This window comes from Sinocyclocheilus anshuiensis, unplaced genomic scaffold (genome assembly GCF_001515605.1).
Source record: "Sinocyclocheilus anshuiensis isolate Anshui unplaced genomic scaffold, SAMN03320099.WGS_v1.1 scaffold504, whole genome shotgun sequence".
NCBI classification, from domain to species: Eukaryota; Metazoa; Chordata; class Actinopteri; order Cypriniformes; family Cyprinidae; genus Sinocyclocheilus; species Sinocyclocheilus anshuiensis.
Genome location: NW_015555727.1, coordinates 294337 through 320058, shown reverse-complemented (window position 1 = coordinate 320058; position 25722 = coordinate 294337). Strand labels below are relative to the sequence as shown.

Sequence of the window (25722 nt, the reverse complement as noted above, 5' to 3'; positions counted from 1 at the left end):
CTCTTTCATCTTTATTTGACCCTCTAACTCTAGCACTCTCTATTCTTCTATTCTTTAAAAAAAACTTGCCCCCTTTAGACTTACACTCTATTCGTTACTAACTGCTTATTTTCTTTAAAAAAAAAAAAAAACTAACACTAGCTTCTGTAAACTTTTTGTATTCTATCTATTTGTTTTCATTTTATTTATTATATAATTAACAAAAGCAAAAAAGTCCTCTAACACTAGCTTGCCCTATTCTTTTTCTATTATATCTGTTTTAATTTTATTTATTATATAATTTTAAAAAGCCTTGCTATGTGTACTGCGTTAAGCGAACTGAGACTTGTTATAGCACTTGCTTATCATTGCTCTTTTGTTGATTTTGATTGCTTCCATTGTCCTCATTTGTAAGTCACTTTGGATAAAAGCGTCTGCTAAATGACTAAATTAAAATAATCATTGCACAATTCAATCCAACCTTGACAGAGTAGATGGGAAGGTGCACCGGACGCTGGCTGACACGTGTGTAGTATGAGATGATATCTAGCAGGAAGGTGTTGGGGTCTGAAGATTCACTCTGAGTTGATTTCTACAATGACATCAATTAAGAGGAAGGTTTAAAAACTCCCTGAATCGCTAAATATACATATATATTTATATCAAGTAGAGAAGCATGTTCTCAGTTTCAATTGGCAAATAATAACTGTAGACAGACATACATACAAAGGTAAACATAGCAAAAAATAAATAAATTGCAAAACACCAATTTTTACGGCATTTTTCAAACACCAAGAAAAGATGTACAGTAAGCTTGCATTCTCTAGTTAAAATGCTGCTCAGATTCTTTAGAGCTGTCAAGCATTTTCTTGCTCTTAAAAACAGTTAGCCTACATGATCTTAATTTCAGTGAAATAATTACACGGATGTACCCTTATTAAAGTAACAGTAGAGAAAGGACAGAGAATAACTCATGAGGGTAAACTGGGGTTGGAAGCCAGAACCGGTCTGATTACAGAACAAATGACTCTTATGAACCGGTTCTTTTTAGTGAATCAAAAACATTCAGCGGATTATGCTGAGCGAATTACACGTTTGAGTCTGTTCTTTTTGGAAGATCAACACATACAGTGCAACTGACCGCCAAAGAAATGTTTCTTACGAGCTAGTTAGTTAAAGGCACAATATGTAAGATTTTTTTATTAAAATATCCAAAAACCACTAGAACAGTGTTATATATTTTGCTGACTTGTGTACTTACATTATCCCAAATGTTTCGAAGAATGTTTAAATCCAGAGAAATAAGCAATTTTAACTAGTACTATAGTGTCATTGTGTCGCCTGCCAATGACGTTATACACCCTCGATTTCCGGTTTTGTTTTGTAGAAAACATGGAAACACCAAAGACGCTTTAATATGCTATGCATTTTATTAGACAGGTGACGACTGCACAGAGTAGCATTATAACAGAACGTTCAAATGTATCTAGTATGATAAAACAGCGCTGCTTACTTCCGCTGCTTTATGGAAGGAGCGGACGCGGTCGACTGTGGCATAATAAAAACTCCGCTGCTTTCGAGCCATGTGTCGCGCTCGTTCAGCGACCTCGTTTCGCTTCGACGGCTTGCCGCCTCACTCTGCTTCATTCTACGACATTAATAAATCTTTAATACATTAGCTCATCCATGAACATGATTTCTGCCCGAGTCCCATCGGATTGCTTCGGCTGTGGGGATGAAGATGACAACTCCCATGATTCCACACTCAGTCACGGAGTCATCAAACTACGCCTTTGTTTCTTTGTTTGTTTTGAATATGTGCCCTCTAGTGGCAAAAAATTACATGTTGTGCCTTTAATCAAAAACATACAGCATCCCCAGTGTACGTTTCCCAAACAAATCGGTTCTTTTTAGTGAATCCAAAAAATACAACGCAACCAGTTTGACTGTCGAATGAATGACTCTTATGAACCTTTATTAAATTTTTTGAATAGTGAATCAAACACATTCAGCACACCCAGCGTACTCCGACTCTCGAACGAATGACTTTAATGAGACGGTTCTTCATAATGAATCAAACACATACTGTGCAGTGTCCGCAGTGTAGTCTGACTCCCGAACAAAGAATTTTTATGAGCCGATTCCTTTTAGTGATTCAAAAATATACACCATCTCCAATGTAGTTTGACTCCTGAACGAATGACTCTTATGATCCGGTTCTTTTTGAACCGAACACATTTACAAATATCTGTATCAATCAGTGTTGTTTCTGACTAGTTGTTCATATAACAAAGTGATGTTAAATATACATATTATGCACTTTGTCAGTATAAAAAAAAATAAAAGAATGAAAAATGCTATTACATTTTCAGTCTGTTTAGTATTGTTACTTAATATATAGCCTAGTTAAGGCAAACAAAAAATACTGTCATTTTGAAAATCCATGCAAGATGTAAACATAACTTTTGCAATGATTATTCTACACGTATTTATGTAATATATGTAATATAATATAATACAATAATATATGTAATATAATATTTATCCCATAAAAGCATTTAAAAGACTGATGGAACAGCTAAGGATCCGGAATTTGAGATGAGCAGGAAGGTGTTGGGATCTGAAGTTTCCCTTTGACTTCACTGCTACAATGACATCAATTAAGAGGAAGGTTAAAAAACTCCCCAAATCTCTAAATATATAGGCCTATATATATTTATATCAAGCAACCAAGCAGAGAAGCATGTTCTCAGTTCACACTCCACACATTACACAAAGTCTGCTGTTGTAACAGGACTCAGAATAAATCATTTAAATATTTTTCCACTTTCATTCTCATTAATTTTTGTCAATGTAAATGTAATTTCATTTAATCTATGCAAGATGTAAACATACATGTTGCAATGATTATTTAACATTATTACTGAAAAAAAAAAAAAAAACTGATTTAACCCCCTGGGGTCGACAGTTCCGCCGGCGGAACTTTTTGCAGATTTGAATGATAACAGCGAAAAGAACTAAAATGCTCCTTCATACTTGACCGTACATATAAGAGTAATACAGCATTTAAATCTGTAAAGGGTCTACTTTTATTTGTGTACACTCACAATATCAACAAAACATTGTGCTTTTGCAAAATAAAGAAAATAAACAGGGTGTGCTTTTAGCCGTCTCATTCTCCACGCATATCTGTTTGAAACGCGTCACTAAAATGAACTGAAACTCCGCGAATATTTGACACACACACATGACAGATAGATCTATAGAAAGCTTAACATGTCTACTTTTAAACGAAGTATTTATGGCCTTATTTCAGTGACTTTAAAATTGTAGTTTTTCACTAAGCACGCATAAACGTTGTTTTCTCAAAAACACAATCACGTACAAAGTGGACTCTTCAAAAGTGTAATAAGTACCATCTGGGCCAGTTTTAGTATCATGGCTCCCAAACTGTTGATATTACAGTCATACCACGGATCCACGCTTCCCAAATATCCTGCCAATGTCAGCATGTCTTCAGGAACACCCTCCTGGAAAGCACATGCATTACAGTGAGCTGTCATTGCTGGTGTTTTTTAAATGAAAACTAAAGCAAAATCTATTTTACCTGAACAGGAGAAAGCGTCTGGTCAGTCACTGGAATGTAATACATCTCCATATTCACTCTCTTTGTCAGCAGCAGATGTCGTGCCTCCCTTTTCCTGAGCACAAACATAGAAAGATGAAAACATCACAAATTAGACTCAAACGTTTTTAAATGCAAAGGTAAAATGTGTAAAAGAATGGATGCAAACATCTTACCGTATAGTGTGGAGAGTCTTGGCGAGCCGTCCTAGCGTTCTGTCGTCACCCATTACAAGGATCCGGGCCGTGAGGTTCCTTTCCTCTTTAGTGAGGCTGTATCCTCCATTTCCCTTAATGGCCTCCATCATGAGCGTCATTCTGTTGCCAGCTTTGGGACATCGCACACATGGCCTCCTGTTGAAGGACTGAGAGCTGCTCTGCTCCTCTGGGCCGCCCTGAGACTCCAGCATTATAGAGGAGAGCTCGCTGATGGGCATGTCTCCCTCTATGCCGCTGTCCGTGGACACGGTGGACACGACAGAGGTACGCTTCAGGTCATCCTCATCCAGACAAGCAGAGTTTCGGTCCATAGGAACCATAAGTGCAAAGTTAACCAGCTCATTCCCTGTTTAAAAGAAAATGTAAAACGCACCGTGTTGGATTTGTTTTACATGAAAGCTTGTTTCCACCATGAGATAAAAATATAAAAAATCATTTCACATGCAATTTTGAAAAAGAAAAAATGTCAAAATTATAAGATATAAACTCACAATACAGAGAAAAAAAAGGCAGAACTCTCACCATTTTGTCCTGTTTCTCTGCATGTTGAGTTTACATCTCGCAATTCAGTTTTTGTTGTTTCCACCACAAATACAAAATAAAAATTGCCACTTTTTTATCTCACAATTCAGACTTTTCTTATGAAAATTGCCATTTTTTTTTAATATCTCGCAATTGTAAGTTAACATCTCATAATTCTGACTTTTTTCCACCACAGAATTAAAAATTAAAAGGTAATCAACACTTTTTATCTCACAATTCAGACATTGTTTCGAAATTGTGAGTTAACATCTCACAATTTTGACTTTTATTTCTCTAAATTAAGATTTTCTATCTCCCAATTCTGACTTTTTTTCTCTGAATTTACATCTCGTAATTCTCTTTTTTTTTTCCAACACGGAATAAAAAAAATTAATTGTGACTTTTTATCTAACAATTCTGACTTTTTTTCTCGTAATTGTGAGTTTATATCTCATAATTCCAACTTTTCTTCTCAGAATTGTTATTTTTTTTTACATCTCACAATTGTGAGCTCTACACTGTAAAAAATTAGTGTAATTTTAACTGTAAAATATTATAAAAATGCTACGGAAAAAAAAACTGTTAATAGGTTAACAGTAAGTTCCCACAGTATACTATATACAGGGAAAAACTGTAAAAGATTGTAACGTTTTTAGAAGTAAAAAAGATCAAATCAATGTATAATTTAAAGTCAAAAAATGTAAACTGATATTCCCAGAATTCCCTGCGTGACACTCCACATTTGAAAGTATTTTGTTTAAATAATCATGTTTCTTAATAGTTTATGTTATCAGTTATGTTCATTTGGGTGTTGATGTTACATCTTCTGTTGTTTAATCACTGTTTATTGCATTATTTTAGTGTCATGTGTGTCACCATGTAGGTGTTTTGTGTTTCGGTGAATGACTCTGTATATTACTATATACTTCAGCTTGTGGGAAAGCTACTTGTTATGAACTTTGATTTTTCATGTGGCTTCATTTTTTACCATCTGCGTTATTATGGTGGTTGTCAGTATACGTTAAAAGTACAAAATAGATTTAAGTAGCAGTATGCATTGTTGAATTTACTGGTTTAGATTTAAATTTTCTTGTTTATAGCGTAAAATTTACAGTTTGTTATGTTTTTCTGTATTTTTTACAAAATTATTATGGCAACCACAGCTGCCAAAATTATTTTGTAAAAACTACCAAATTTTTTTACAGAGTAAACCTGCAGTTTATATCTCAGAACGTCAAGAAAAAAGTCTGAATTGTGAGATAAAAAGGTCACAATTACCCTTTTATTTATTTTTATTTTTTTCTGTGGCTGAAACAAGCTTTCTTAGTTTTAAGGGTACAAGCATTTGCTGAAATAATAGCAGTTGAGCTCACATATCTCATCCTCTTTGGTCCAGACATGGAAGCTGACCTCAGGACTGGGCAGCTGAGTTTCTGCTTGCGAGGCTGGACATGACGGATCTAAAAAGACCAAACGTGTGAAATAACTACATGTTTGAGCTTGTTTGGAATAAATAGTGTCTTACTGGACCGTGTTGGGGACATTTCAACCTTTGGCAGCAGTCAGGATGTCTTGGTAGAACTGTTGTAATCTTGTTTTGTACTGATTATCATCAGAAGGTCCATCTTCTGTTCTCTGCTCTAGGATGGTGACTAGATCCTGGAAGTGGAGCTCCAGCTCTTCACCTAAATGCTGAAATGAACAAAATATGCACAGTTATATAGGGTACAGAATTTTACAGCAAAGACTTTATGGACATCTTAAATGATTAACAGAATCAAACTTGATTATATTTATTAGGGGTTGAACGACTTCTGATTTTTTAAAGTCGACTTTTATGTGATGAAAGTCGAGTCGAAGTCAACTAGTCGCTGATGACGTCATTAATGAACAAATAAGTCTGGAGCTGTGATAAACACCTTGTGCACAGCTATGGCATGTGACACAGCGCTGCCCACATGGCTATTGCTCCTATAACAGCTCATTTTTATCAGTTCTTTTGTCTTTGTGTTGTTATGTTTCTCACAGATTTCTGCTCGTTCTAAATCAGATACAGATAAAGTAGCACAGTAAAGATTACATTCATATGAATGCATTAGTGAGAGCGATTGCGTGTGTGATTTAATTCTACCTGGCAGCATCTCTCTACTAGTAGTGAAGCTGTGGGATTTAGTTATTAAGAAATATATGCTTGAACTTTTCAGTTTCTAAGCTATTTTATTGAGAAATCACAGAACAGTGTTGACAATACATTTCCGCGCTGAATGATTCTGTGCGCGCGTGTGCGTGATGTAGGAGCTACTGTCTGTAATGTGTGTGCTTTTCAGTGCAGCAGCGCATTAGATTAGAACAGCGATTCATTTACCTGTACAATAAGCGGTTTAAAACGTGCATTCTCCCGTTCAATTTCGAGCATCCAGTAATATAATCACACATGTCTTGTGGAGCGCTTTTTCAGAGTATGCATTTATTTGTCATTTTAACTGTTTGGAAATGGAGCGAAAAAATGTGGAAGTCCTTCAAAGATTTCTTATCCTGTTGCGCCCTCTATAGGACCAACGACTAGTTGGCGTCAAGCTTAAAGCGTCATGGCAGAGCATTGAAGTCGACTAGTCGGTGCAACCCCTAATATTTATCAAGCTTCACCACATGTGATATTGTGATACAGGTTTTTTTGCTACTGAAATTCGCTCTTATAGTTTCTCCAAACACATAAGTTTGCAATATCTTCCATAAGATTATACATATATATATATACATATATACTAAAATGTAATTCTTTTTTTAAGTATATTAACCCATGTAAAACTTAATCTATACAGTTTTTTTTTCACAGAAAATTTTATTTCAGTTTTATTTTATTGAGTAAAACGCATTAAATTGATCAAAACTGACAGTAAAGGCTTTTACATTATTACAAAAAAATTCTATTTCAAATTAACGCTGCTATTTTTAACTTTCTATTCATCAAGAAAAAATGTGTCATGGTTTCCGCACAAAAAATATTAAGCAGCACAAATGTTTTCAACATTGATAATTATAAGAAATGTTTCTTGAGCAGCAATTCAGCATATTAGAAAGATTTCCGATTAGATGTGACACTGAAGACTGGAGGAATCATGCTGAAAATTCAGCTTTGCATCAAAGGAATCAGCTACATTTTAAAATACATTCAAACAGAAAACTAATATTTTCAATTATAATAGTATTTAACAATATTACAATTTTTGATTTTAAATTGTTGTAATACTTAACCATATTATTGATTCAACTGTATTTTTAAACAAATAAATGTACAAATAAATATACAAATAAATGTAGCCTTGTTGAGTAAAAGGGACTTCTTAAAAAAAATTATACCGACTCCAGAATTTTCAATGGTAGTGTATATAATTGTATTTTTAAATAATTTTAAAATCCTATGGGATGGGTATTATATATAAATGGGTGGGATGGGATAAATATGAGATGGCTAAAATATATAACAGATGTTTTTAAACACCACAAACCTCTAGAGACTGTGAGAGCTGGTCAACCTGGCACTTCTTTCCTAATCCAGCTAGCATTGTGTGCAGTAAAACTCTGCGTTTGTAGATCATTGAGTCTCTACCAGGGTCTGCACACTCCACATCAGCCTTGAGCGCACTCACCAGAGACAGAGGAAACACAACAGGATCTACAAACACAAACACCCTGATGAGAGAAAGATGGAGAGAGTTGCACACAGTGATGAGTGGTGAGTTATGTATTTATGAATAAAACAATTAACTGTGGATTGGGCACAGACATGTAAAGTTCTTTCTTGTAAAAAGGCATAGTAATAACACCTTGATTTCAAGCGAAAAATCGTAAATGAGTCACTATGGTTTGACTTACTGAGCAATGTGGGCAGAATTTAAATATGTAGGTGAAATTAGTTATTAAGAATAGTATATCGCTAACAATTAAAAATAATACAAATAAAGAAGAGAAATAATATCTGATTCATAAACAAGCAACGGTGGAGAGGCTGCAAAACAGAACAGAAAAGTGTGGGGTCGGTAAGATTTTTGTATGTTTTTAAAAGTCTCTTATGCTCACCAAGGCTGCATTTATTTGATACAAAATAAACAGTAGAAATAGTAATACTGTGAATTTATTCCTGTGATGGCAAAGCTGAATTTTCAGCATCATTACTCAGGTCTCCAGTCTTCAGTGTCACATGATCTTCAGAAATCATTCTGATATGCTGATTTGCTGCTCAAGAAACATTTCAGATTTTTTTTAATCAATGTTGAAAACAGTTGTGCTGATTATTATTTTTGTGAGAGCTAAAATATAAATGATTACAAATAATATAAGCATAAATTCATTCATTTGAAATATATTTTTTGTAACAATGTGAAATGTCTTTATTGTCACTTTTGATCGATTTAATGCATCCTTATTAAAATAGGCATTGATTTATTAATAATTATTCTTACTGTCCCCAAACCTTTGAACAGTAGTATGTAAAATGATGAGAATCTGAATAACCTGGTATTACACTTACTTCTCATAGAGTGGATAAAAATCATTGCATAGATTGTGTTCGGCACTGACTCTCCTCTGATACAGTATTCCTAAAATAGATTAAAAACAGCACCTGAAAAATGTTTCCACAGAATGAAATGTGCTTATGAATATGCTAATATCGAAAACAGAATATTTAAAGGGGTCCTATTATGCTCTTTTAAGTGATTTCTGTTAAATAAAATATCTCCTTTTGAAGTGGACTTTTAACTTTGTAACTTTGCAGATCTTTTTTATGCTCAAGCAGCAACATTACAGACTAACTAAAGTTGAAAAAGCGAAAAAGCAAAATAGGACCCCTTTAAGTCGTATCTGTGGTACATCTTCGGAATGTCTAAAGATTTGGAATCTGTATCCAAACATGCTGTCTCCTCACATGAATGGTGGTTAGTAAGAAATACTCATGTAAACAAAATCAGGTTAAATGAGTGCATCTTACTAAAAATGAAACTCCAAAAATCCAGTTGAACAATTTTCTTGATACATGGAAAGCGTCCCAGTTTAATTCTGGTTTAACCCCAGATTTACACCAGAAATGCTTTTATTGCTTTAATGTAACTGCATATATTACCTGGTGCATTTTGTTCCATTTTCATCTGTCTTGCATAGTTGAGAGCGATTGCACAGTAGGGTTCAGGTAACGTAACTAAACTTTTCAGGCAAAAATACATCCTTCGATATAGATCTTCTGGAATAAATACAGACTGAAATAAAGCAGAAAACCCGATCAGTAACACACATTGCACACGGCTGAAAAACAACCCAATCATGTTGATTTCCAGTTAAGACACAAGGAACTGTTCCTACAATAACACATCTGCCGGGAACTTGCTTACAGACGCATTCCGTATCACTGACTGGAAACAAAAACAAAACAAACAAAGCATTCGCAGACGCTGTGGAAAAAACAAAGCTAGAAATCTGACCTGTAGGACTGTGTAGACAAGTGTGTGAAGTAAAGGAATAATGCGAATCTTGGAATTGATTCTCTCCGCCTGGAATAAATCAAATCAAGGACAAAACAGCTTATTATTCACTGTAAAAATCTTTGGATGTTCTGCACAGATCTTTGATGTCTATAACTTGAAAGAATGACTGAGGAACAAACCTTTTCAAGCTCTTTTATGAGAACCCTCAAAAGAGGGACACTGATAGATGGATTTTTGTCCACCCTGTTATGCAGATTCCATCTCAACATGCCTACACACACACACGAAAATATGTTTTTTAAATATATGTAACAATACAACATATAATCTTGAATTGTGTAGGCTACTTTTTGGTGCTTTTTCAGAGCTTGGCAGATGTGATTATGATGATCATATCGGGCTCAAAGTCTTCAAAAATGCTTAACATACAGGTTTGGAGCATTTTTGGTTGAACTGTTCCATTAATCACTTCATAAACAAGGGAATAGCACATTTTCTTTCACCTCTATCCAGATATCAAACACATGATATCTCCAGGCTATATGACACATTTTAGAGATATAAAATGCATAGTTTTGCATGACCTTTTAGTTTAGATTGTCATAGTAAAGCAGGTACCTTTATTGCAGGCTGATCCAGCCTGAGGTTTACAGTCCAGTTCTCTGAGGATGGAATGGACATTGTGGTAGAGACTAGACTCCACGACTGAGGACACATCACCGACTGCAAAACAGTTCACACAGCTCCTTTAATTCTCATGTAACATGAACAATTCAGTTTGAAAACTTCAGTCCTAAATTTGCAGATTTAAGCTTTTAAGAAAAAGTATTAAAATATACACTACTGTTCAAAAGTTTTGGGTCAGATTTTTTAAGTCTCTTATCCCTATAGAGAAAAAATATATACTAAAATGTATTTGTAATACATTTATTTTGTGCTATGTATTCTACAAAAACATTTACATATTAATGTGCTTAATAAAAATACCCTGTAATTGTACTTTTGGTATACTAAACTGGTATACTTAAGTATACCAGTTTAGTATACCAAAAAATGCACTTTGATTGTGTACTTCCACACAATTAAAGTGCATTAAGCATAAATGAGTTTTAAGTTAAACTAGTGCTGAAGTCCAACTAAAGATATACTGAAGTATATTTGATTGTGCTAAAGTGGAACTATTGCAAGAATACTTCAGGTACACTTTAAATATCTTGCATTTAAAGACTGATATTACACAGAGATCATACAATCCTTATTAATAGTGATATTAAAACACATTTTAGGCATAATATTAAGAAATGTGCATTGTGCAATAAAGAAATACTCCAAGCAAAGTTTAATTATAATTTTATATCAGTAAGTCTTAAATGATGTGTGAATAAATATGTTAATGGACTTGAAGTATACTTAATATGAAATAAATTTTAAATAATATTTTAAATAAATTATGGCATGTGTTTTTTTTTTTTTTTACTAGGGATGCTCACAAAGGCTTCATTTATATGATCAAACATACAATAAATATAGCATTAATGCAAACTATTATTGCCATTTTAAATAAGCATTTTCTATTTTAATATATTGTAAAGCGTAATTATTCCTGTGATTCAAAGCTGAATTTTCAGCATCAGTCTTCAGTGTCACATGATCCTTCAGAAATCACTCTAAAATGCTGTTTTGCTGCTCAAGAAACATTTCTTATTTTTTTAAATGTTGAAAACAGTTGTGCTGCTTAATATTGTTAATGGAAAAACCCTGATAAATTATTATTATTAGTAGTATTTTCATTCTATGATAATAAAAAATATAAATGTAAATTAAAAAATCCTACTGACCCTTAACTTTTGAACAGTAATAAACTGTAGTCTACAGTAATATACTATAGTGTACTCCCATAGTGTACACTATTAAATAAATATTATACTATGGTAGGTGAATAAAACTACTAAAATGGAAGAAATCCAGACTATAAAATACAACTGAAATAAATGTAAAGGTTAGACCATTTTAACATCAATATCAAATCCTCAGAAAGTTTCCGTGCAATAATAAAACTAAACGTAATGTATGAAATGGAACTCGGTAATCTATAACAGACTAGCAAGTGTTTGATTAGGGTTGAAGCAAAACTCTGCAGGGCTGCGGCTCTCCAGGACTGACGTTCGCCACCCCTGATTTATATGATCAAAAATACAATAAAAATAGACTTAATGCAAAATATCATTACAATTTAAAATAAAAATTGTCTATTTGAATATATTTTAAAGTGTTATTTATTCCTGTGATGCAAAGCTGAATTTCAGCATTTATGCATGAACAGTAATGTACTATAGTAATATATGGTACTATAGTTAACTCCCATAGTTTACACTATTAAATAAATATTATGCAATGGTAGGTGAATTAAACTACTAAAATGCAAGAAATCCAGACTATGATATACAACTGAAATAAACTTAAAGCTTTGACCATTTTAATATCAATATCAAACCCTCAGAAAGAATGTTTCCGTGCAATAATAAAACTGATGTAATGTATGAAATGGAACTCAGTAATCTATAACAGACTAGCAAGTGTCAGGAAAGTGTGTTTTTAGTACATGTTTCTTCCATGGTGGGGTTCACAGCTCAGATAATATCCACATGACATGGATGAGTCAGTTAGAAAGGTCCTTCATGTCTGCAAGCACAAAAAAGAGAGAACACGCTCTTGTGTAAGCACACAGACACATCAGCAATATATCACAATGCACGATATACTTGTTCTGCATGCTATGCCTATTTCCTGCATTGAGATTACAGTGTGTCAAAATAGAGAGCACAACACGGATGCAGAAAAGACCCTACAGTTCTCGGCACAGGAAGCAGAATTCAAAGGGGTGAAAACCTCAGGGGTTTTCATGTTGACAGAAATTTTGTTATTTCTCATAAATCATGTGTTAGACATAGTTATATATCTACATTTAACAAATGAATGAGCTTCAAACACATTAAATCAGTGATTCTCAACTGACGATTCACAACCCAAAAACAGGCCGCAGATGGCGGGGCAAAAAACAAATTTGAAATGCAAATAATAAAATGCAATTAATCACATAATCTCGCACAGGATAGCAAAATAAATAAGCAACTTTTAAAAAGGAAGAAGAAAATGCTTCCTATATCTTTTGTTGTCATGACAAAGGCTGTACGGTACTTTGCTTTTAATATACTATAGTGTTTGTTCTGTTATTTAAATCACACTTTCGTTGTTTATGCAATTGTTTAATTTAAGAATGTTGCATATTGTTGGGCCTGTGCGGTTTATCGTATACTATTAATAAACTTAATGTGTGATTTTAATTCCCTTTTATTTGTATTGCGCTTTTCACGATGCATATCTTTTCAAAGCAGCTTTACAGAAATATCTACATTACAATTAAGAGTGATCCATATACCCAAAACGTACAGTTCTAAGATTTTACAAATTATGCAGCTAGTTAATGTCACCTATTCATTTATAACTATTCATTTATTTTAAGGTTACTTCCCTATACTAAGCGTTTGGCCATTGCATTGGGTCGCCACTTGATGCTCAACTGAGAACAACTGCATTAAACAACCTTATTTTTATTTCATTTTGACACTCTGCAAAGACAAATGCTTCTGCTTTCTTCCCACCCAAAACAGTACATTTTAATAAATTATTATTTGATTATTATTATACTATACACAAAAATAACGTGCAAAACAGAAATTCACATTAAATTCCTACCTTCTATGCATAAAACCGCTGTTACAAAGAACTGTGAAACTGTGGTAATCCCAGTCGGCTTCCAAGCAGAAGGTATTCTAATAATCTTGACAACAGTCTTGCTCATAAGGAAGTCTCTTTTCCTGTCAGATCATCTGTATGAGTGCCTACCTGTGCTAAAAGGAAGAAACAGGCACTTCACTGCCTTGACATTCAAATGCTGTCTTCCTCTTTCATACACAGACAGACTGAAGACTAGACTCGGTTGGTTTCCTGCAATACAAATGTGTAGCTAAGCAGCTATTTTTAGACTCTCATTTTTTTCACCTTTCACCAGCGTGCGGAGTAGAAAGGCACCTCATAGTAAGCTCTTTTATCGTGCGAAATAAAAACCGGACATCACACCTTTATGGAGGCCAAAACTCGAGCTCCACCCATGTTTCATATTACATTTGGTATGAAGAAAAGGGAACTGCCAGTGACAGATGTGATGACTGACTATATGATAACATACTTGAACAATACAGATAATTTACAGGGCCAACAACGCACACGACCCCTAATAAAGAGTTTTAGGAAAAATGAATGAATGAATTAATAAATGAATGAATAAAGAAATCTTCAATGTATTCAGACATTCATCAAAAAAGGATGTGGTCATTCTGGTTTCACTTCACTGACCAATTAAATACTTACAGAAACAATGGCAATGACGGGTAAAATAATTACCCAAAAGGGTCGATTTCAAACATCTGAACCTAACGGGTTTCAGTCACGTAATATTTAAAAATGTGACCTTTACTTATTAATGACAATAGATAAAACCTCCCTAAAAACAAACAAACAACAACAACAACAACAACAACAGATAAAACCAGCCTAAGCTGGTTGGCTGATTTTGGCTTGTTTCTGGTTTCTAAGCCTGGCCAAGCTGGTTTTAACTGGTTGGACTTTCGAGCCTGACGAGCTAAGACCAGACTGACCAGCTAAAGAAGTGGTCAAAACCCCTCTAAAACCAGCTATGACCAAACTGGACGACCAGCTAAAACCAGCTTGATGTACATGATGTCTATTTTTAAGGTATGTAAACTTGGTCCAATATTGTTCAAAAGCTGTTAAATGTAGCTTTTTTAAAATATAAATTTTAAATACATTTCTGTATTCTAAACTCCTTTTTGAACTCATGTTTAATTCATACTTCACTCCTCTGAACGAGTGCTTCAAAAATGATTGTGAGCAATGATTTTTTACTTTAATAAATATATTTAACATAAATATTGTGAATATAAAAAATATTATTATATCTTTTATATTTCACGTTTAAATTAATATAACAGCATCCATTTTGAATGACTATATTAAAATGGTCAACTAACAAATCTTTTAGATCCATTATGGTGACACAATGTAAAGCACCTTGACTGAGGTAAACAATTTGTAAATAATACATTTGCATCGCCATAATTTTACTAACACATAAGAATACATTTGTTGGAGGCAGATTTTTGTGCCATGAGATTGACTAAAACACGCTCTGAACGTTCACAGAACACTTTAAATCAGTTTACCTTTGTTTGTCTGATGCAAATCCGCTTCACTTCATTCCCACTTTACAGATGACAGAGGAGCGCGGCGCACATGAAGTCCCGCCCACGCGACCTGCGTCACATCGCGTTACTGGAGCACTTCCCAGTACAATCAGCAAAGCCAGTGAATGACGTCTTTGAAATCGCTTGATCGAATGATTACATTTTGAGAAGTGATGTATGTTCCGAAAAGTAAGCAAGGAAATAAATAAATAAATATTTTTTCTCCTTCTTTTTAGCAAACCAGTAAAACCATAGTTGCTTTCTAAGATTACAGACTCTGCAACCCTCATACCTCAGTCAGATGCACATAAAATGTTTTTTTTTCTTTTTTTTTGTATGTCTGCACACAGCTCTTGTTGTATGTGAGGAAACAGTTTACTTCCTATTCATATACCACAACACTGAGAACACCTCACACGTGGCTTTTATGCCATGACTGTGTCTTATTCTCATTTCACCCCAAAATGAGAAGATAAGGAGATAAGGAGCTTGACTAATGACAATCTACTGTACCATATTTTTACATGCACAAAAAAAAAACCCACTAAAATGACTAACTACAGACGTAGTTTGTAACTACGGGTGGGGGTGTTACGTCTGGAGACGTAGTCTTTATTGTTATGATTTATCAGAAAAGCTGTGTTTTCTTTAATGTGTCTTTTTTCCCCCTCTGTTAACCCTTTGGCTCCTCCTACTCAATCTGTCTGGCAGGTAGCGGATTGCCCCCAGCTGCAGAGTGAGCCAGCATAAAAGCACAGCAGCAACTACCAAAGTTTGAGAAAATGTTCCCCCAAGAGCTTTCTCCAGAGTGCTGTCTTCGTCCTGCCCAGCCTGTTGCTGTTGTTTACAAATTTGTTTAATATTGTTTGGTTTATTTGGAAGTTGTAGGGAGGTGGGTGCCATTTTTGTTGAATCCTGTTTTCTCCTGTTTTTGGGGCCAGGAAGGGAGTTAGGATACACACCTGTTGTTATTTTTCTTTTCTTTGTTAGATTAGTTAGAGGCTTAAATGGTCTAGTTTGTTTTGTTTGTTATTTTGGCCTTGCCCTCTCCTGAAATTATTGCTTCCCTTTTATTTATTTTTATTTATTTTTATTTTTTTCTTATTTTTAATGTACCTTTTGTATTTGTTCCATGAGCTGTCAAATAAAAACCTTTATGGTAGTTTGTTGCTTGTGGTGCTGTGACACGACAGACTAGCACTCTTTAAATTATTTGTTGTTTTGTTGCGTCCACTTATACCCCTAGATTCATGCGGGACGTAATTGGTGGTAATGACATTACCACCAAAGCGGTAAAATAAGTTAATCTGTGACATTAACCTTTGCTGATGACAAAGAGGACATGAGTAACTTGAACACTGACATGCACATGCATTTCCTGTTTTAGTGGTTCTAAATTGACCTAAGTTCTGTATTTGTGCATTTCACATGTGTGAGTCATCACTGGTCAGTCTTCATAAAAATCCATTGTGCCTACGTGAATCGAATAAAACCCAACACTGATGGAAAACTTTGAAGTATTCTTGTACCACGCAAGTGGGAAGCAACCCACAACACGTCAGTGCTAAAATAGAGTCTGTGTAATGATGTGTTGCAGCCACAGTTTGAGGAAACCTCACTCTTAGTATTTGAGACAAATTTAGCATTACATCACTTGCTCACTAGTGGATCCTCTGCAGTGAATGGGTGCCGTCAGAATGAGAGTCCAAACAGCTGATAAAAACATCACAATAATCCACACCACTCCAGTCCATCAATTAATGTCTTGTAAAGTGAAAAGCTGCAAGTTTGTAAGAAACAAATCCATCATAAGATGTTAATTGATGGACTGGAGTCATGTGTATTATTTATTGATTATTATGATGTTTTTATAAGCTGTTTGGACTCTCATTCTGACGGCACCCATTCACTGCAGACGATCCATTGGTGAGCAAGTGATGTAATTCCAAATTTCTCCAAATCTGCTCTGATGAAAAAACAAATTCATCTTGGATGGCCTGAGGGTGAGTACATTTTCATCAAATTTTCGTTTTTGGGTGAACTTTCGAATAAAAATATATTTGTAAACATTTCAGAATAAGCTGAATTATTGAATAAACTGAAATATAAAAGGATACTTAAAAAAAAAAAAGATCAGACCTCAGGCCAAAATTTGGTCACCATTAAAGACTTTAATCTACCAAAAGTTACAAACCTGCCTTTTGTCTGAGACCTGTGATAATGACATTATTCCAGTTTGTCCATGACTTCAGCACCAAGGACAGTGGTGAGAAAAGCTGACACGCAGGATAAGAATATAACATTCATCTACTGCCAAGAAACAAAAAAACATGTGTGATCTAATTTAGTCATTTTAGAAAATGAATGGGCCCTACTTATGAATTTGTTGCTCTTTTAAAGCGGCATGACTGTTCTGCTACTGTGGCTTTCACTTAACCTGCACTTCCGCTGATTCAACACACAACAACAGAATACAAACACTAATGATTGTTTCCTGCTTAAGTTTTACTTCTCTTCATCTTCTATTGAAGCATCACAAATTCCCTTGTAAACACGGTTGCCTGCTAAATTTTTTTGTTATTTTTCTAACAAGCTTATTGCTTTAGTAGAATATCAATTTACTATGTGTTCATACGGCCTATCATGAAAGTCTGAAATACACTATAGTATTAGCAGTATTAGCTTGAAACCTAAAACTTTGGAGCAAAAAAATACACACACCTTTGAACATCATTAAAAAAAAAAATTACAAAAAAAGGTTGTGAAATTTCCTGCTTCATAGAATCTTATAAAATAGCCAATTGGGAACTTGCCAAATATTAAATGCCACACTATTGGAAAGTCAGCTATTGGGTAATTTATATGCCTACTCAATTCTCGTGCCTGCACTGATCCAGAACATCTTTCAAATATAAGAGTAAGTTAAGAGAGAGCTCAGTCAGGTCAGTCACTGCTGGTCAGACTATTCTCCTTTCTACCACACGGCGTCGCTGTTTCTTTATTGTGAGGAACGGTGAATCAGCAAGTGAGTATGGGACACGGTGGGTGGCCAATAGTGGATTTGCGTAATCAGAACTGCGTCTGGATTTTAATGCACATTTATGATGTGCATATGCTATTTATTTACGTTTTCACAGATTAAACGCCACATCCAATGAAAGAGGTTTGGGTTTATAACTCAAAACGCAATGTACAGCTATGCTATAGTGCAAATGCAAACTTGCAATTTGCATGCCAATCTGTGTGTCTGTCTATCCATCCAGACCTTTATTTATTTATTAATTCATTTATTTTTTTGTATTGCTTTATTATGTTGTACTGTAGGCTTATATTGTCTGCTGTTTTAAAATAATAGTGATTTAGTGATTAGTTTTTTGTTATAGTGATTAGTTATTTTTTTCTGTCCTATACCATATTTTAATTAATTTAATTTATATAAAAAAACCCAATATATTTAGTTTTAATTAAAATGTTAAAATAATGCAAAACCTATATACACATATAGATCAATATTCGATTTGTAGCCTATTTATAACGAAGTTTTACTTTTCCAGATAGTCAAAAGTTCCCCTATAATTAAGAATAGCTCGCAATGCAACTATAGATAAACGTACATTAGAATTCCATTGTGCTTCTTGCACACATGGGCAATAAAGTGCTTTACTCATGCAGACGCACAGAGAGAATGGTAAACGACTGAACCCCCTATTGAATTCAGGCAGAGCAGCAGAAAGAGAGAAGGGCTGAGCTGCGACACCCAGTCACAGAGAGGCAGAGGTGTGAATGAGTTAGGCGGAGGAAGAAAGGGAGCCTTGGAAAGTAATAGCAGGTTTTCTGTTTCATATCGATTGAAAGTGGGAAAAGAGATTACAACATATCCGGTAGAGAGAAAAGAAAGGGAGAGTACCCTATAATTTGGTTTTTTAGAAGGGTTTGCCATACTTCTCCACCCGAGCAAAGAGGTATAGTGCACTTTGTGGATTTATCTTAAAAAAAAAGTCGCCTATAATTACGCACAAATCTTTCACACATAGCATATCTATTGGAAACTCCAAGCTAAATTATTCTAAATACATGCATTTCGGTCTTTTTTTAAATGCAAAAGTTTCTTTATTTGTTCAGTGCTGTTTCAGGGACACTGAGGACCCCGGGTTGCAATGATAAGGATTTTGGTAGCGTGCGTCTCCACGGTGTCCATCATCGGGATGGTGGCCGGTGCTCGCGGTGGATACGGAATGAGTATGTTTGCGGCTCAATCCTCTCCTCCGGACCCGTGTTACGACGAGAACGGCAACCCCAGACGCTGCATCCCCGACTTTGTGAACTCCGCGTTTGGAAAGGACGTGCGCGTATCCAGCACCTGCGGCGCTCCGGCGTCGCGGTACTGCGTGGTGACCGAGAAGGGCGAGGATAGATCGAGGGACTGCAACATCTGCGACGCCACGGACCCCAAGAAGTCGCATCCCCCTGCGTACCTGACAGACCTCAACAACCCTCACAACCTCACCTGCTGGCAGTCGGAGAACTACGTGCAATATCCGCAAAATGTGACTTTGACGCTGTCCTTGGGGAAGAAGTTCGAGGTGACTTACGTGAGCCTCCAGTTCTGCTCTCCTCGCCCTGAATCTATGGCCATCTTCAAATCCATGGATTACGGAAAAACCTGGGTGCCCTTTCAATTCTACTCAACCCAGTGCAAGAAAATGTACAACAAACCGAGCAAAGCTGCGATCACCAAGCAGAACGAGCAGGAAGCGATCTGCACGGACTCGCACACGGACATGCAGCCGTTAACGGGCGGCCTCATCGCGTTCAGCACGCTGGACGGCAGACCCTCCGCGCACGACTTTGACAACTCTCCCGTCCTGCAGGACTGGGTCACGGCCACCGATATCAAAGTGACCTTCAACCGGCTGCACACGTTCGGGGACGAGAACGAGGATGACTCGGAGCTCGCCAGGGACTCGTATTTTTACGCCGTGTCTGACCTGCAGGTCGGCGGTCGGTGCAAGTGTAACGGGCACGCGTCAAAGTGCGTAAAGGACCGCGAAGAGAACCTAGTGTGCGAGTGCAAGCACAACACGGCGGGACCGGAGTGTGACAGGTGTAAGCCGTTCCACTACGACCGGCCGTGGCAGCGCGCGACGGCCAGAGAGGCCAACGAATGTGTCGGTGAGTCATTTCTGATGCGCTTTACCTCTTAACAAGTGCAGCCTGAGGCAAACATTTCATAATAGTTTTCATTAATGAATCATAAATGGTATTATGATTTGGATGATATGGAAATTTATGAATCAAAGTCTCCTGCTTTTATTAGGATCTGTGGTTATTACCTATATAATGCAGTGACGATTGTTAATGCAAATGAAATTTACCCAGTCTAAAAGTTTGAGGCTACATTTAATAGGCTATACACTGAATGAGTCGGTGAGTCATTTCTGATGTACTTTACCTCAACAAGTGCTGATGATTGTTTGTAGGCAAACATTTCACAGTAGGTTTCATTAATGAGTCATGCGTAAATGTTATTACGATGGTATAGTGAAATATGAAAATGTATGTATGAAAGCCTCCTGCTTTAACTAGGATCTGTGGTTATTACATATATAATGCAGTGGCGATTGTTAGTGCAAATGAAGTGTTTTCCCAGTCCAAAAGTCAGAGGCTACATTAAATATACATTGAAACTTTGAAATAGTTTTGTATTACTCTGAAAGCAATTTTCACTCAAATTGGTATAGGCAGATTATGATGAAAGAAATGTGTATTAGATTAGAAAAATGCTGAATATGTTGATATTTCACGAGTGGTTTCAGATTTTTGGACCTCACAAGATGCAGAAATCTCTAAAATGATTAAAAGATTGGGTGATAAGGTAAAAAAAAAGAGATCTGCATAATGTAATTAATAAAAGTATGAAGGGAACACCATACTTTTATTGCAGATTGCGTAGATCTCAGCCTTTAGTTTCATTCTCTGTTTTTTCTTGATTAATTGATCAACTTTACTTCCAAAAGTAAAACAACAGTTAATGCAAATGAACATACTGAATCAAAATTAGTTTTCTTTTTTAATTTCAGGAGCTTGGGATGATTTTTTTTTCCATATTTCAGCATTTTCCTAGCAGAATCTTTTGAACATATGAATCTAATGAAAACTCTCCACCTGAACAGTGCACACAGGCTTATTCAAACAGGCTGTTAAAATACCATCAAAATCCTCCAAACAAACTGCATTCATTGTAATTTAAAATATGTAAATGAATTAGATAGGATTTACTTTATTGCAACTTTTTTTGTGTGAGAAGAATAGGCTTTTTATTCACATATTTAATGTGAGGAATACTTCAGAAAATGTATTTTACCCACATTTTATCCACATGAACGCCTAACAGTGCGTCCATGTTTCCACATAAATCCTATTATATAATCCCACATAATTTTTACTCCTACAAGTGATTATTAGATTAGATTTGAGACATTTGATCATAGATGAAAACAAATTGTAATCTCATTTAAAATGATTTTTTTTTTTTTTTGCAACAAATTTTGCTTGAAATCACTCACATGATATACAGGCTGCCATATAGTGCTCATAGTTGTTCAGCTTAATGGGTGGGTGGGTGTAACTGAGTTTGGAAGTGCCTTTCAACATCCATTCTGTGGAAGGAAGCATTCTGGAGGGCGAGATCTGCTGAAAAGGCTTGTCGTGTTATTGCAAGGCAGGTGTCATTATCAGATTGAAGGAAAGATTACATCAGTCTTGTTGTTTGTTTTGGCGAGTTGAAAGTAAACTGCTGGTTTCCAGATGAAAAATCGGTTTCCCATTAAGGAAGAAAATAGTATCTGTCTCATTGTGAAATAACCAATTCCTTTCATTTTTGCAATTTTGTCATAATAAGGGCTCCTTCAGGTGTTTCATCAAATTTATAAGTTGCTCTTTTTATGGCCTGTCACATATACTGCCATAAAAAGATTTTCTCTATTCTATTCATGCCGTTTTAAACATGACTCCATAACAAAAGCATCAAGCTGTCAGCAAATGCTCTATTTGATGAGGTTGTTGTCACTTGGTGAAGTCAAAAACTAAATGGAAAAAAGTGTGAACAGATATCAAACGCTCCTGACAGATGGCCGTCATGCACATGCAAACATTGTTGTGCACTAGATGAATTTGTGTCAGTGGACCTGTGGTTATAAATAAAAGTTCATTCCCATGAATGGAGAATGAGGGCACCATCATGATATGAGAGATGACTGGCAGAAGCTGTTTTCTCACTGTGCGCTTTTGCACGCGACAATGCAGAGGTGAACAGGAAGGCTCGATGATCAAGCTGTAAATGAGATTGGTCAAAAAAAAAAGTCTGGTCAAAAGTTTTGTCTCAAACTGTTTTTAAAAGAGATTGTTGCATCTGGTACAAATTTGCTTGCTTTGATCAAGTGCCTCATTATTAAGAGTAAGTCTTTCTGTCCGGATTCTTTCCATTCTACTCTGTGGAACGAGGTGGGCAAGGCAGGTATTTGTGGCAAATTAGGTGTAGCATTCACACGACGATAGGAATGTTATCTAGATAGATACTTCTGGATTTTATGTATGCACTGTACAATTTTTACCAAACTTGCAAAAACATACAGGGCAAATAAGCCAGCAGGCTGAGAAAACATTGTTAAAATAGATCATGTAGTTATACTGTTATTTTTTTTATTATTTATTCCACATTTGTGCATTATGATGATAAAAATCTTTAAGATAAAGGCCTCACCTTACAGATGCATTCAGTTCATTTGCAAACACTAAAACCATGCCTGCTATTTGAAAATGCATTAAATATCACCATATTACTTTAAAAATACAGAGTATAATATAATATAATATAATATTTTTTTTTTAAGTCATATGTGCAGAGGTTAAAATTACAATGTCACTTTTATAGGTAATAAATACTATAAATTATTTGATAGAAAAATACTTATCACCTAAAAACTGTTTAAAATGTAAAAAAAAATGGGATTTTACAATTAAAAGCATCATGTCATGTGCAATCAGACAATTTTAAATGCAGCTTCTGAAAAATGTTATGCATTTGTGAAAATAAATGTACATATTTGTTTAAAAAAGCTCTAAAATGCCTTGAAGTAAATCATTTATTTGCTTGTGTAAAATTGGTCAGTCCAATCATAATCATTTGTTTCAAATAGAAAGTTCTGCTTCATGAAATAGCTAAAAAGTAAAGTATTTTATTTTAGGGGGTTTTATCTTGTCTAGTAATCCAGAATTGACACTGATGACACAGTTTATTACAGATGTTTTGATGCATTTTGAATTCATCAACTGTTTAAGACATAGAGATCGCACAGTATATATAGTAGTTTTCAGAGTTTTTTCAGAGCTGCTGATGGCTTGGTAGTGTACGAGAACTTTGTATCTTTGTAAGATATGAGTAGCAATATAACATTTTTACAGTAAAATGTACTTATGTGTGTATTTACCTGTCATATATTCCACATTCGCATTGTGGAGGATGAAGATAAAACTCTTTAGATACAACTTAAGAGACCTCAGCTTTCAAAGTTAAAATAGTTACACGAAATAGTTAGAAAGAAGTACAGGAGTTTATTTTGAGCGACATTAGCTTGTCCAGTAAGCCAGAATTGATAATAACACCTCCTCAAAAATCAGGTGCATGATGCCACTGTTTATGACGCATTTAACCTTTCATAAACTATTCAAGCATAGAGATCTATCAGAGCTACTGATGGCTTGGTATGTAAATGCTGTATCTTTGTAAGATATGAGAAGCGATATAACAAAATCTGATCATCAGACTCAGGATCTCTCACAGTTACATAGATATGACAGACACAATACAAAAATCATTTTTGTGGGGTAAAAAGAGCTAAATGTGTCATTTGCATTGCTCTTTGGTATCGTATTGAATTTAATATATCTCATAATGCACCTATCTATTTTAGAGCTACTGCATTATTTAAACTTTAGATTGAAAAAGGCAATGGTATGGATGCCTGTTTCCACCACATAATGAAAAAATTACAGGACGAATTACTTTCTGGACTTTGTTTCTCAGAATTGCGAGATATACACTCAAAATTCTGACTTTTTCCTTGCAATTTTGAGTTTATGTCTCACAATTTGGACTTTTCCCCTCAGAATTCTGAGCTTACATCTTGCGATTTTGTTTTTTCTTTTCTTTTTTGACCATGGAATAAAAAAATAAAAGTTAATTACAACATTTTGTCTCACAATTCTGAGTTTATATCTTGCAGTTCTGAGGGAAAAATTGTGAGAAAAGTTGTAACCTTTTTTTTTATTCCATGGTGGAAACAGGCTTCCATACAATGGTGATAAAATCTCCTATGATAAAAGTATAACATTTCATTGATAACCCACAGCATTCCTAAGATCGAAACTTTCACAAAAGAGTTCACTAAAAGCATGTGTAGACTTGGAAACCAGATGAAAATTCTGCTTCTTTGGAAACTTTCAAAACATTAATTTTCATTGTGCACAAATACGTCTTCAGCAGGCAGGAGGTTTTCAATATTTTGTGATTAAATCAATTCCAAATTAGCTCAATCCTCCATCCAACACAAAGTTCAGTCAGAAACTTACAAATAGACATGAGGCATTACTGCGCTCCAGATTTATGCGTAGACTTCTATCAGGAATTGCACTAAAATTTAGTTTACAGATTGCTGTTTTTGTTAGCAAAACTTTGTTGTGGACTAAATGTTCACATAAGCAAGTTAATCCGTGCGTGGAAGCTGATTAAAGGGTTAGTTCACCCAAAAATGAATATTAGGCAACGCCGACCTCATACGTCATCCGCCCGGAGCTACTTCTGTTTACAACAGTGAGTGCAAGGTAGATTAAATTGATTATTATCTTTTAAATATGGTTATTTTTCTTACAAAAATGCATCGATTCGCTACAGGAGGTCTTTGTTCACCCCCCGGAGGTGTGTGAGGCACTTTTTTTTTAAATGTATGGGCACTTTTTATTTCACTTCTTTTGGACTGAAGCACTGCAACACCCGCTGACTGCAATGATAGAGCTTGGAATAGCCAGGACAATTTTTAATATACCTCCGACTGGATTCGTCTGAAAGAAGAAAGTCATATACACCTAGGATGCCTCAGGGGTGAGCAAAACAGCCTAATTTTAATTTTTGGGTGAACTAACCCTTTAAGGCAGACGTGCATCGCAGCTCTTGACACAGAGCAGACTGCTGGAATTGTCTTGTGTTGGATCTAGGAAAAAATCCTAGAATTGCCCGTTTGGTGCCATTTGAGTCCCCATGATATAATGTGGTATATTTTGTGTAAAAATGGGCTAATACTTTGCTAAATGTCCAAGTCTCAGGGAGATTAACTTAAAGGGGTCCTATGATGCGGCTTCGTCATGCCTAGAGCTGATCCGTGGTGGTCGCTGAGGAAATACAACTTTGCGCTGTGGATCGCCGGATCAGCTTTCACTCTCGGATCGTTCCTCACTCTAGCCCCCGGCCTCTGCTCACTCTAGGCCGCCGTGTGTGACGCTGTGTTTCGTTGTGAAAG

The 25722-nt window shown here is 35.4% G+C and overlaps 1 protein-coding gene and 1 pseudogene across 1 annotated transcript in view; one reads left to right on the top strand and one right to left on the bottom strand.

Annotated features, from left to right (window-relative positions):
- The window catches only part of LOC107672693 (phosphoinositide 3-kinase regulatory subunit 6-like), a 17155-nt pseudogene extending 3493 nt beyond the window's left edge, over positions 1-13662 (bottom strand).
- A 5393-nt stretch (positions 13663-19055) lies between these two features.
- LOC107672692 (netrin-1-like) overlaps positions 19056-25722 on the top strand; it is a 73897-nt gene continuing 67230 nt past the window's right edge. Inside the window, exons 1-2 of the mRNA XM_016466001.1 lie at positions 19056-19110; positions 19271-20320. Coding sequence (XP_016321487.1) covers positions 19306-20320 — 1015 coding nt within the window. The 5' untranslated portion in view covers positions 19056-19110; positions 19271-19305. The remainder of the gene's footprint in view (positions 19111-19270; positions 20321-25722) is intronic.